The 14,622-nt window shown below is 40.7% G+C and overlaps 1 protein-coding gene across 1 annotated transcript in view; it reads right to left on the reverse strand.

The window, feature by feature from the left end:
- The window catches only part of LOC134352228 (uncharacterized), a 224,394-nt gene that overhangs the window by 56,601 nt on the left and 153,171 nt on the right, over positions 1 to 14,622 (reverse strand). Inside the window, exon 2 of the mRNA XM_063059522.1 lies at positions 1,240 to 1,386. Coding sequence (XP_062915592.1) covers positions 1,240 to 1,386 — 147 coding nt within the window. The remainder of the gene's footprint in view (positions 1 to 1,239; positions 1,387 to 14,622) is intronic.

A 14,622-nucleotide genomic window follows, 5' to 3' on the forward strand; every position in this document is an offset into this window, starting at 1 on the left:
TCTCTGCAACGAAAAACGTATCAAACTTTTCTTGTTTATAATGGAAGATTATAAAGTCATATAGTCATAGAAAAGTACAGCACAAAAATAGGCCTTTTGGCCAATCTAATCCATGCCAAATCATTTAAATTGTCTCGTCACATCAAACTGAACCTGGACCATACCCCTCCTAATCCATGTACCTATCCAAACTACTCTTAAACGTTGAAATTGAGCTTGCATTAACCACTTGCAATGGAAACTCCTTCCACACTCTCATGACCCCCGAGTGAATAAGTTTTCCCTTATGTTCCCCTTAAACTTTTAACCTTTCAAACTTAACCCATGGCCTCTAGTTGCGGTCCCACCTAACCTCAATGGAAAAAAAGTGAAGTAAAAAGAATTACAGAGGCATGAGAGTGGAGTTGACCAGAATTGATTGGAAAAGTACACTGGCAGGGATGATGGCAGAGCTGCAATGACTGGAATTTCTGGAAGTAATTTAGAAGACACAGGGTATATACATCTCAAAGAGGAAGAAGTGTTCTAAAGGCAAGATGACACAACTGTTTTCAGTTTTACACCAGACGCATCTATTGTGATCCACCTGATTTGTGATCTGCTTCAGTAATACTATGCAGGTCTAGGCATGACAGTTCACCATTCTCAGACTCTGTGTTGCCTTTGGTTACTTTATGCATTTGCTTGGCTTTGTGTTCGAACTTTTTCATTTGGTGTGGTCTTTCTCTTTGGCTATTCTTTTTGTTTGCTTTGCACACTCTGTGTGACTTTGTCTGTGACACATTCTGTAAACTTTTTCTTTGAACCAACAGTCATTTGCATTATGGGAGGATTGGCCACATTGATAAGATTTTTGGCTTTTTGTACCATTCAGGGACATTTTGTGCATTACACATTCTAATCTCTTTTTCTGTTGTTCTGCTGCATCCTTTGCTGCAGTCTCTAATGGTATTGCAATGACCAATGCCTATTCTAAAGTTACATCTCTTTCTGACAATTGTAAGTTGCTTAAGAAACGGTAAATCCTTGCACCCATTAAGCTAAGAAGTGTAGGGGCTTTCTTTTGCTCCTACACGTTGCTCACATCACAATACAGTTCCTCCTTCTCGATATACGACTCCCAGCCTTCATTAGCACTATCAAATTCATCAACTTCCCCGACTTAAGTCATCGCCACATTATTTTCACTTTAACTTTGCTAATGGTGCTTCTTTCACTGTGTACAATGCAGTTACTCACTTGTCCCTTTGTTAGTGTCCGTGACAGCTTTCTTCGTACTGTTTAACTCTTTCCTCTCGCTGTCTTGTCCCATGACTGTCGGTGCAGTTGGTGATATCCTCTGACATTTAGGTTCGTACTCGTCACCAATTTGTTGTGTTGCTGCATCTATGTATCAATTAAAATAAAAACAACCACACAGGAGATGGCTTTGACTAATGTCATCATTTCATTTCAGTGAGAGAGAGAGAGAGAGAGAGAGAGAGCAGATTAATGCGAATGCGTAGACAACAGATCAATCCGCATAGATAAGTTATCAGTCCGTATGTAGTGCTAAGCAGAGTCATTGCTCTAAAAGAAATAGATCCATACATTGCATAGGCAACATTTACCGCCTTGCCTTCATCAACTTTCCTGGTAACTTCCTTGAAAAACTCTACAAGATTGGTTAGAGACAACCTACCACGCACAAAGCCATGATGACTATCCCTAATCCGTCCCTGAAATATCAACTGTATTTCTCTGCGTTGTTGCTTCCTTGACCTGTTAAGAATTTCCAGCACTGGTCTGCCTTCCAGCAAATATAGTATTTTGCTTCAACATTATTGTTACTTCCCAGTTAAGTAGAATGAAGTTGAGATGTGTGGGTCTATGGTTGCCTATGACTGTCTTAACCATATTTTGATTATTATGAGAAAGAAATTGGCCTTTCTCTGATTATTTGGGGTTTCCACAGTACATTCAAGAAATATTATGTTCTTTTGCATACTTGTCCTGCAAAGAATCAAACAATGACATCAATATTTCCATATTTAATCTTCTTTGTAAACAAAAATCAGTCTTGTACCCTTTGAAGTCTCTGCTAAACCAGAATAGCATTCTCTGCACATCTGTCCCATTGCATTAGTTTCTATTTAAGCTGAAGAAACAGTTTGTGAACTATGTTTGGCTGCTATGTGAAACGTGAAAGCAGGAGCAACAAATAGTGCTTGCCTAATAAATTGAGCATTTCTTCCTTGCCTTACTTTGGCATGATGCTAAAGAGATGACTGAACTATGGGGAGTTGTGAACAGATAGGAAAGAGGGAAAAAACAATTCCCATATTTAGGAAAAATCCTGTAATTTACCATTGAAAACAATTAAACTTGATTTATGAGATCTCTGGTACTCCAGTAAGTGATCAATAGTTGATTGTCTGGCTGTGTAGTAAGCTTCCCAGTTCATATTATTCACACTGGTTTATAATCCATTAGGAATCTTTTCTTCTTAAGGTTACTTGTGGGTGGGGACACCACTCACTTGGAAAAGCAATGGCCCATGAGGTGAAAAGATCAGCACAAAAATGCCACCATATATGAGCCGACTAAAATAATTCAAATTTATTCCATATCTTCAAGGAAATGATTTCCATATCAAACTGCCAGACCCATAACAGCCATTCACAGCCCTAATTAACACACTTCACATTCTCAATTTTATTTGAACTTGCAAGTGAAATTTCAAGATTTTTCAGCAAATTTGTGAAAACCAGCTCTTTTGTGTCAGATTTAATGAAGAGGTAATATAGATGTTGATTACTATAATGGTAGCTTATTGTGGGATCATTTCTTTAGCTTGTGCTGTGATTAATTAATAAGTGTTATGATTGGCCCAAATGAAACTGAGCAATTTATCAACCCAATTTTGGTGTTCCACTGAGATAAAGAAAATTACAGCAATAATTTTTTAATAGCAGATACTGAAAATCTGAAATAAAAGCTGAAATAAAAAATAAGTCAAGCAGCACCTGTGGAAAGAGAAATAGTGTTAACATTTCAGGCTGAAGATCGTTCATCTGGTTGCTTCCTTCTAGAAATATACGTTCAAAGTTCAAAGTACATTTTATAGTGAAGTATGTATACAGTATACATCCTTGAGATTTGTCTCCTTACAGGCAGCCACAAAACAAAGAATCCCAAAAGAGCCTGTTAAGAATAGGAAGACCATCAACATCCAATGTGCAGGGAAAAAAAATCGTGCAAGTAATAAAAGTAAGCAAATAACATTCAGAACTTCACAAAGTTCACAAAGCTGAGTCTACAGCCATGAAGCCAGTCATCACTGCAGCTGATTCGGGAGCCCATTAGTTGCAGGCCACAACTAATAGAGCATAGAGATGAGTAAACTTTGTGGAGCAGTGAGCTGAACTGGCCCATCCATTGTCTCTGGCCCCGACACTCTAACCTTTTCAATCTGGCCTGGCGCTTAAATCATCCAAACCTCGGGTCATTCCTCGTTCCTTGCCCTGCCATTTTGATACACTCTCAGGACCAAGCTCCACCACCTCAATTTGGCCCATATCTGACCTTTGCAATTGGGCCCGGCACCTAAATAAATCAAACTTTGGGTCTTTCCTTACTCTTGGGCCCCTCTGCCTCATTGGTACCTTACCTCCACTCACCTTTCCTCCATTCTGCTGCATCAAATCACTGCCAAGCCCGCTCCAGCAATAGCCAAACTTTGGCTTGTTCCCTGCTCTTGGGCCTGGGCTTTGCCACCTCAATTCAGCCCGTACTCATCACCCCACAACCATTCTGCACCTTCGACACTTCAGTTCACTCTGCAAAAATACCAGGTTGTACAAGCAGTTCAAATGCTCAGCTCCAAAAGGGAAGTTACAGGCTATTGATTGCTGTGATCATATCCAAGAAAAAGTGTGATTAATACAGTAATTTATAGTTTCGTTTGCTACCAGCAAGTCGTCACTTCACTTCACCATTGTGCCATCTTAAACCAGAAATATACGGTATTTCTGTCAGAGTTTCCCCTTGCTATGATCAATTTGCAATGGACCAAAGAGGTATAAAGTGGATAGGAAATTATTTGGACTTCGAAGAACAATTTAGTTGAACATCCTGTCTTCTGCCCTCTGCAACTGGATACTTGACTTAGTCACTCAGAAACCATAGTTACTGCGGATCAGAAATAACATCTCCTCCTCGCTAACAATCAACACTAGTGCACTTCAAGGACGGGTGCTTAACCCACTGCTCTACTCTCTCCACACTGACAACGATGTAGTTAGGCACAGCTCAAATGTCATCTATAATTTTGCCAATGACACAACGATTGTTGGCAGAATTCCAGATGGTGACGAGGATGTGGACAGGAGTGAGATGGGTTGGCTGCTTGAGTGGTGTCACACAACAGCCTTGCACTCAACATCAGTATGATTGTGGACTTCAGGAAGGGCAAGTCAAGGGCACACATACCAGTCCTCACTGAAGAATCAGCAGTGGAAAGGGTGAGCAGGTTCAAGTTCCTGGGTGACAACATCTCTAAAGATCTATCCTGTGCCCAGTATATTGATGCAATTATAAAGAGGGCATGGCAGCAGCTATATTTCATTAGGAGATTAAGGAGATTTCATATATCATCAAAGACTCTCTCAAATTTCTACAGATGTACTGTGGAGAGCATTCTAACTGGTTGCATCACTGTCAGTATGGAGGTGACACTACACAGGATCGGAAAAAGCTGCAGAAAGTTGTAAACTCAGCCAGCTCCATCATAGGCGCTAACCTTCCCAATACTGAGGGTACCTTCAAAAGACAATGCCTCAAAGAGGCAGCACCCACCATTAATGACCTGCATCATTCAGGACATGTCTTCTTCTCATTGGTATCATTGAGGAGGTACAGGAGCCTGAAGACACACACTCAATGTTTCAGGGACAGCTTCTTCGCATCTGGCATCAGATTTCTAAATGGGCAATGAACCCATGAACACGACTTCACTATTTTTCTCTTTTTGCATGACTTATTTATTTTATATATATATTTATTGTAATTTATCATTTTTACTATATATTGCAATGTACTGCTGCCACAGAACAACATATTTCACGGCATATGCCTGCGATATTAAACCTAATTCTAATTCTGATTCTCTCTCAAGGAGCTTAACAGGAATGACAAGTTAGGATTGATCTTGAGCTTCCAAACTGTTGACTTGCAAAGAGGAAGCAACATACAGTAACTACACAACTAGTAAGATCTTCCCACTTTCTTAGTTCTGTATCACAGATTACTGCTAAAAATATTGGGCAAAGTAAACTATTGAGAAATGGTTTTGGTTGTGTGTGGGCTGTTTCTGCACTTATCATCTAAGTGCCTTCTGTAGACAAAGAAATATACTACAAAGAAATTAATAAGGTGACTGTTATAGGTTAGTTTACATCTACTCAGCATTCAATACCATCATCCTCTCAAAACTAATCAATAAGTTCTAAGACCTTGGCCTCAATACCCCCCTGTGCAATTGATACCTCAATTTCCTCACTTGCAAAACCCAGTCAGTTCAGATTGGCAGCATCTCCTCCACAATCTCCTTCGGCACAGACGCACCACAAGGCTGTGTGCTCAGACCCCTTCTCTACTTGCTTTACAATTACGACTATGTGTCTAGGTACAGCTCCAATGCTATATTCAAGTTTGCTGATGACACCACTGTTGTGGGCCAAATCAAAGGTGTTGATGAATCAGCATACAGGAGGGAGATTGAAAACCTGGCTGGGTGGTGACATGACAACAACCCCTTACTCAATGTCAGCAAGACCAAGGAGCTGATTACTGACTTCAGAAACCAGAGGTTCATAATCCAGTCCTCATTGGACGATCAGAGGTGGAGAGGGTCAGCATCTTTAAATTCCTTGGTGTCATTATTTCGGAGGACCTGTCCTGGGAGCAGCATGTAAGTACAATTACCAAGAAAGCAACATCTCTACTTCCTTAGGAGTTTGTGAAAATTCAGCATGACATCTAAAACTTTGACAAACTTCTACGGATGTGCAGGGGAGAGTATATTGACTGGCTACGTCACAGCCTGGTATGACGTACCAGAGAGAGGCAGGAGGAGAGATAGCAGCGTGCAACGCATGCGCAGCACTCCAGTGGAAATGATATCGTATCTGTTAAATAGGCGCCGTGGACAATTCTGATTTGATGGAGACAGATGTGAAAGCACAGAGGAACATCTGGAGAAATTTCTGAAACACAGGTTTGCTGCTGTTGTACAGCGCGATCGAGAATCTTCCTGAAGGAAGGCCTCAAAATCCCCGGCTTTGCCTGCTGTTGGCGACCGAGATTGAGGTCGGATCGTTCGGATAGAGATGGTGCTCTGTACTCAGTGTCGGAGAGCTGATTGGAGGCTCGAAGTTTTCGGATGACTCAGAGTCGGACTGTGGTCGGGCCTGGCAGGGAGAGTTTTTCTTCCTTCTCCCGTCTGCGTGAGATGTGGGACATTTGAGAGACTTTGAACTTTTTACTGCGCTCGTGGACTGTTCTTCATCAAGTTATGGTATTGTTGTACTGTTGTAACTATATGTTATAATTATGTGGTTTTGTAAGTTTTTTTCAGTCTTGGTCTGTCCTGTGTTTTGTGATATCACACCGGAGGGAATGTTGTATCATTTCTTAATGCATGCATTATGAAATGACAATAAAAGAGGACTGCCTGTCTTCATAATCTAAAAAAAACAATGGCCCTGAATGGTAAGTAGCACAAAAGTAGTGGATACAGCCCAGTCCAGCAAGGGTAAAGCACTCCTCACCGTTGAGCTCGTCTACATGGAGCGCTGGTGCAAGAAAGCAGCATCCATCACCAGGGACACCTATCATCCAGCACATGCTCCCTTCTCACAGCTGCCGTCAGCATGAAGGTACAGGAGCCTCAGGACTCACACTTCCAGGTTCAAGAACAGTTATTAACCCTCAACCAACAGGCTCTTGAACCAAAGGAGCTACCTTCATCCAACTTCACTTGGACCATCATTGAAATATTCCCACAACTTATGGATACACTTTCAAGGACTCTTCATCTCATATTCTCAATATTTATTGTTTATTTGTTTATTGTTATTAGTTATTTCTTTTTTGTGTTTGCACAGTTTGTTGTTTCTTGCACCCTAGTTAAATGCCCAAGTGGGTGTGGCCTTTCACTGATTCTATTTTGTTTAGATGGATAGATAGATATATTTTATTAATCCCGAGGGAAATTTGGTTTCGTTACAGCCGCACCAACCAAGAATAGAGCATAAATATAGCAATACAAAAAAAACCCAACAATCAAACACCAAAATGCAAACCATGCCAGACGGAAAATAAGTCCAGGACCGGTCTATTGGCCCAGGGTGCCTGACCCTCCACGGGAGGAGCTGCACGTTCAATGGCCACAGGCAGGAACGACCTCCCGTGCCGCCAAGTGTTGTATCACGGTGGAATGTGGCCGAAGTCCAACAGTAAAAAGTTCAATATCCAGTCTGCAAACACGTTCCTCAATCGTAATATACCCCGGATTGCACCATCCATTGATAGCCAGAACAGTAAGCACCCAACTCCTTTACACTTACCGCTCTCAGTGCACTTCCGGTCAGTCAGAACGGTATTACCCACCGAACTCCTCTTCTCCAAAAGTCTCTGTTGTCTCGACCCGGTTCTCTTTCCTCGGCTTTGTGATCCCCCTCTGTGTGTTTTCCTCCGGATTTCAGCAGGGGTGTCCATCGCTCTGTTCATTAAGCCGGCTGGTCTTTGCTGGTCCATGAAATACACAATGTGATCTTGCTTCTATCCCGCGTGTTGGGATGTAACCATTTCCAGTGCTAAAGAAAACCCAAATAAAACTCTCTCTACCAGCATGTTAGAGAGGGTGCAGCTTCAACATGTTACCGTGAGAGAAAAAAATACAAAAAATAACGTAAATTAAAAAGTAAGAAGAAGAAATTAAGAATAGATCGGAACGGCTGTACCAGGCTGCATGCACGACTGGCGCATGCGCACTTGTTTGTTATTCTATTGAGTATGCCTGCAAGAAAATGAGTTTGAGGGTTGTATATGGTGACATTCAAGTACTTTGATAAGAAAATTACTTTGAACTTTGAACATCGACTATTAACTCTTCTCTGAAAAATGAGCACATTGCCTCTCTGAACTCCTAAATATGGCAAATGATTGTACATCTCAACCCCATAATAACTTTTTCTTCTTACCAACGATTGATCTAGCTATCTAGGTGATGCCAGGACCACTAAAATCCAAGGGCTTAAGACAAGCTGCAGCTCTGTGTTCAGTCAGACTGCGAATTGCTGTTCTAAATCCAGCAGACAGATGTGGAATTCTATTTGTCAAGTTATCACTTCCCCAAAAGTATGGAATAAATATGAATTATTGTGCTTGGCTCATACCTGATGGCATTTCTGTGCTGGCCTCCTTCCACACAGTCAATGTATGGTGCATTGGGGTGTTATTTTTCAAACTGGATTATTGTGTGGAGATCTGAGGTGGTACATACTGATTAAATATCAGAATGGATACACACTGCAGTGCAGCTATGTGGTAGATAGGGGAAAAGCAATGGGAAAAGACATGACAAGACCCAAATGCTTTATGCAGTGGAAGTGGAGTGAAAAAAAGAAATGCAAGTTTTTTTCCATTCCTCAAATCATAGAAATTGTAGCAAATTTATGATACATAAGGAAGTCATTTGAACCATTGCGTCTGTGTTGGTTGAAAAGAGCTCTGTAACCTAAACCTATTTTCTAGTATTTAGCCCACATGATGTTTCAAGAACATATATGTTATGTTTTGTAGCTCCAAAACATAAAAACTAGTGGAAAGTAAAAGAATACAGTCCAAAATGGGAGTCTAATTTAGTCTTTACTTTTAAGTGAGACGTACACATATATGATGTGGCACTATAATAACGTATGTAATTTACATACTTTTACATATAATCAATAATGCATTGTAAACAATGAAGAATGCTTAATTAAACAATATATTTACAGTCTTACTCAAATATTACTGAAATGTTAAATACACAACACTCCTCCATGTTGAACTACAAACTCTCTCAATATAGAATGCATTGTGTGACGAGAATACACATAAATTAAGATGTTTGCTGGCCTGGGCTAGCATCAGTGGCATCAGCAGTTGGTCTGCCACCTGTCCTCAGGGGAGGGAGAGATAAGGAACAATGAAGCAGCATCTGGAGATGTTAAGGAAGGAGCCATCAGTCTGGGTATTGTCAAGATCGGCTCCCCCTTTGAACCCTGAACTGTTTGAAGTGATGGACAGGCGATCTGGAGATGTGTAATGAAGGGACGGGAGAGAGAGCTGTCTAGAGCGGCTCCCCCTTTGAACCCTGAACTGTTTGAAGTGATGAACAGGCGATACCCAGCCGGGGATAAAAAGGGACAGGTTCGCTAAGGCAAGACATACACGACACTCGAGGTAACGAGACCCTGGAAGCGGTGCGCCTCTCACGAGTCGGTGGGAAGTACCGGGCCACAAACGCACAGGGTGGAAAGCTACGATCAGCAGGAACCCGGTGTGTGTCCGCCCTTGCTTGGGTGCCGGGTTCACTGCAGAGGATCGACTGCATCTGGAGGAAGGGTCACAGTCGGTGACCCCAGGTGACATCACAAAGGACCCGCCCGAAAGCTGCTTGTGAGCAATATCGCCGGTCTGTGAGTGGAAGCCGTTCTGAATGATCAGTCGTTCTCGTTCTCTCTCTCTCCCTCCCCCCACGTTGTCCATCGCCATGGCAACGATTACTGCGAACTGAACTGAACTAAATTGAACTGGACTTTGTGTCACTTTGAAATTGGTCATTTACCCCTAGACAACGATAGAGCTTGATTGATCCTGTTATCTTAATTCTGTGCACATGTGTGTTTATCATTGCTGAACTGTTGCATTTATTATCCTTTCCATTACTGTGTTGCTTGTTTCTTTAATAAAACTTTCTTAGTTCTAGTAATCCAGACTCCAACTGAGTGATCCATTTCTGCTGGTTTGGCAACCCAGCTACGGGGTACGTAACATTTGCAACTTATATAAACAAATAAATAAATAAATATATATATATATATATATATATATATATATATATATATATATATATATATAGAGAGAGAGAGAGAGAGAGAGAGAGAGAGAGAGAGAGAGAGAGAGAGAGAGAGAGAGAGAGAGAGAGAGAGAGAGAGAGAGAGAGAGAGAGATATAGATAGATAGATAGATAGATAGATTACTACACAAAGCAACTTCTATGTAGACATCCACAGCATAGTAAATTTTAAATTCTTCCCTTCAGGCCTAAAGATTTAATTGCTGTGGAGGATTTCTTACTCTTGCAGGATAACATCTTTCCTGACAAGGAGAGTTACTCTGCTTGGCAGGAGAAACTTGTGACTGTGAAAGAACCTGAGGTCCTGGGGCTCCTCCATGGTGGTTATAGGAGTCGACTCTGGGACTGCAGGAAGTGGTTCTGACAGCTCTGGACACCTTTCTTTTGAACATGTTGGCATCCCATATGTGGCCAGATATACTGGATGATATGGCGCATAATGTGTGAGTACAGTATCTGACATCACCATTTCCTTTACCTCACACTGCTTTGTCCATTGTAATTTCTTCTCGGTCTGTAGAAATAAGTTCAAGGGGAAGAGCAAAGTAGACAGGTTTGGCAGGAACCTGCTATAGTAATTGACAAATCCTAAAAAGGACTGCAATTGTGGCACATCCTCTGGCCTTGGTGTACCCACCACTCCTTGAATTTTCTCAGCACACTTGTGTAATCCTTGGGTGTCAATGGTGTGATCACAGTAAGTGATGCTTGGTTTTAAGAATTCACACTTGTTGCTTCATACTCTGAGCCGATAACCTTCTACTCTTTTTAACACTCTTTTGAGATTTTGGAGATATTCCTTGTCATCCTTACTGGCAACAATAATGTCATCCAGGTAACACTGAGTGCCTGGACAGTCTTGCAGCACCTAGTCCATAGCTCTCTGCCAGAGTGCAGGGGCAGATACTGCTCCAAAAATAAGCCTGTATAGTGAGAAAGCCTTTTGTAAGTGTTCATGGTGAAAAACAAGCAACACACACAAATTGATGGAGGAACTCAGCAGGCCAGGCAGCATCTATGGGAAAAAGTACAGTTGATGTTGCGGGCCGAAACCCTCCGGCAGGACGTTTTTTCCTATAGATGCTGCCTGGCCTGCTGAGTTCCTCCAGCATTTTTTTGTGTGTTGCTCGGATTTCCAGCACCTGCAAATTTTCTCTAGTTTATGCTGAAAAACACTTTGGGCTCTTCTTCATTCTCCATCTGTAGTTAGGCCTCAGCTTAAGTCCACCTTCCTGAAATGCTTTCCTCCAGAAAGGTTTGCAAAGATATCCCTATCCTGGGCAGAGGGTATTGATCTACTTTCAGTACTGGATTTTTGCTGATCTTAAAATCAGCACAACTCTGACAGACCCATTCTACTAGGCTATTGGGACCACTGGCATTGCCCATGAGCTCCACTCAAACTTGGAAAGAATTCCTTCAGGTTCCATACAATCTAGCTCACTGGCTACGTTATCACAGATGGGAAAAAGAACTGGGTGGATTTTGCAAAACTTGGGTGAGGCATTTTTATTTAACATTGTTTTACCCTTGATCTGTATGAGTTTTCCAATGCAAGCCTTGCACACTGCTAATTTGCTTTCAGTTGACACTATTACACGGGATGTGGCGTGCAAAAGGGATGGATCTCCAAGCAAGCTGTAGTCATCTCAGCCAACCACAACCCCACAATACTGGCCATCCTGTTTTTAACACATACAGTGCCTATAAAAAAGTATTCACCCCCCTTGGAAGTTTCCATGTTTTATTGTTTTTTTAACATTGAATCACAGTGGATTTTATTTGGCTTTTTTGACACTGATCAACAGAAAAAGACTCTTTCATGTCTAAGTGAAAACAGATCTCTACAAAGTGATCTAAATTAATTACAAATATAAGGCACAAAACAATTGATTGCATAAATATTCACCCCCTCCAACTCTTATGAAATCTTGGCTAGTTTGCCAGAAGGCATGTGGAAGATTTTGAAGTCAGTTGGAAGAAGGTTCTATGGTCTGATGAAACCAAAATTGAGCTTTTTGGCCATCAGATTAAACGTTGTTTGGCATAAGCCAAACACAGCACATCATCAAAAACACACCATCCCTACCACGAAGTATGGTGGTGGCTGCATCATGCTATGGGGATGCTACACCACAGTAGGTTCTGGAAGGCTTGTGAAGGTGGAGGGTAAAATGAATGCAGCAAAATATAGGGAAATCCTGGAGGAAAACCTGATACAGTCTGCAAGAGAACTGCATCTTGGGAGAAGATTTGTTTTCCAGCAAGACAATGATCCCAAGCATAAAGTCAAAGCTACACAGGAACGGGTTAAAAACAACAAAGTTAATGTCCTGGAGTGGCCAAGTCAGAGTTCAAACCTCAATCCAACTATGAATTTGTGGCTGGATTTGAAAAGGGCTATTCACTCATGATTCCTATGTGATCTGACAGAGCTTGAGCAGTTTTGTAAAGAAGAATGGGGAAAAATTGCAGTGTCCAAATGTGCAAAGCTCATAGAGACCTATCCACACAGACTCAAGGCTGTAATTGCTGCCAAAGGTGAACCTAATAAATAAAGACCTGAAGCGGGTGAATACTTATGAAATCATTTTGTTTTATATTTGTAATTAATTTAAATCACTTTGTAGAGACCTGTTTTCACTTAGACATGACAGTCTTTTTCTGTTGATCAGTGTCAAAAAAAGCCAAATTAAATCCACTGGGATTCAATGTTGTAAAACAGTAAAACATGAAAACTTCCGGGGGTGGGGGGTGAATACTTTGTATAGCTACTGTATAAGTCCAATGTGATTTGTTGGTTGTTGTATTTCACTGTTACAAATGTCATTCCCACAGCAAATAACTTTTCTCCACTGTAATTTCTTAGTTGGCTCTCTGCAGGCTTCAGTTCAGTGACTTCAAACTGCCATTCAAACTCATTTTGTGAAATGGCTGCAACAGCCGAGCCAGTGTCCAACTCCATTTTTATTAATTTGTCAATCACTTCTGGTGTAATCTATATTGCTTATCTATTATTAAGTTTTCACTTTGCACATCTCAAGGCTACCCCATTCTGTGTCACCCACATCAACAGCACACTGATTCATACTCTTTCAAATATAATTTGTGCTTCAGTTCAGTCGTTTTTAAATGCTTTCTTGTAAGAGTCCATAAACTAAACAATCTCTCAGTGTGTCATTAAGCCCATCATTGAACTGATAATGCACAGAAAATTTCTTCAATTCAGCCAAATAAGCAGAAATGAGTCCCCTTCCTTTTGATTTTGCTTATGAAACCTAAAGCATTCTGCAATCAACAATGGTTTCGGTTCTCAATGTTCCTGCACTACTTTCATGATGTCAGCAAATCTTACTTCAGCTGGTTTGGTTGGAGCAGGTAAACATCTAAGCAAACTTATGCCTTTAAATCTAATGCACTCAGGAATTTTGGCACACGCTTCTCATCAGCTATTCTATTTGCTCTAAAATAATGCTCAATCCGCTCAGTATACAACATCCAGTTATATGTTGTATAATCAAACACATCAATCTTTCTGATGTAGCAAATCATTTCTGTTTTTTTTATAATTATTATCACCCAGTACTCACGTTTATGAACCCATGAATTCTTCTGTTTTCTGCCTTTTTTAAAAAAATCTCAATTGGCTTTCCCTTACCATAGAAAAAAAAAACTGCGCTGCACTTTTCTTAAAACTTAACTACTGGTATTTCTCGTTGTGTTTTACTTACTCAAACATCTCGCTGCGCTTCAACAAGTAGGCAGTTACCTCAGGTTCATTTAAAAATACCTCATCGCCACTGTTACTTTGTGTAACTCAAAAACATAAAAACTAATGGAAAGGAAAAGACGGGAGTATGAAATGTGAGCCTAATTTCATCTTTACTTTTAAATGAATGGCACACGTATGTGATGTGGTGGCATAATAATGTTTGCCATTTACGTACTTCTACCTACAACATGCAATGCATTCTGTAAACAACTAATGCTTAATCAAACAATATATTTACAATATTACTCAAGTATTACTGAAATATTAAGTACACAACAGTATCCAAATGTTTATAAAATGTAACAAGATGACTGCTTTTACCACTCTTTCAGACAATATTCCAATCCCTGACTGCTCCTCTGCATAGAAAAAGCTTCCTCTTCTCCCCACTAACCTTTCTTATATTTATAGCCTGTAATTTTGTCATCTTGCCAAGGAAAAGGAATCTTTCCAGTTTATCTAGGCGCTTCATAATTTGATGCATCGCAATAAAGTCTATCCTCAGCTTCCTCTGTTGCAAAGAAAACATTAGCTTATCCAATCATAGCTATAATTTCCCAGTTCTCTCAAAGTGCTCATAAATCTCCTCTCCACCCTCTCCAGTGTAATCTCATTTCTTCTTACCAGAAATGTATGCAATGCCTATAATTTGGCTCAACTGGGGATGCTTACACTTCTAGCAAAA

This window comes from Mobula hypostoma, chromosome 9 (genome assembly GCF_963921235.1).
Source record: "Mobula hypostoma chromosome 9, sMobHyp1.1, whole genome shotgun sequence".
In the NCBI taxonomy this organism is placed as follows: Eukaryota; Metazoa; Chordata; class Chondrichthyes; order Myliobatiformes; family Myliobatidae; genus Mobula; species Mobula hypostoma.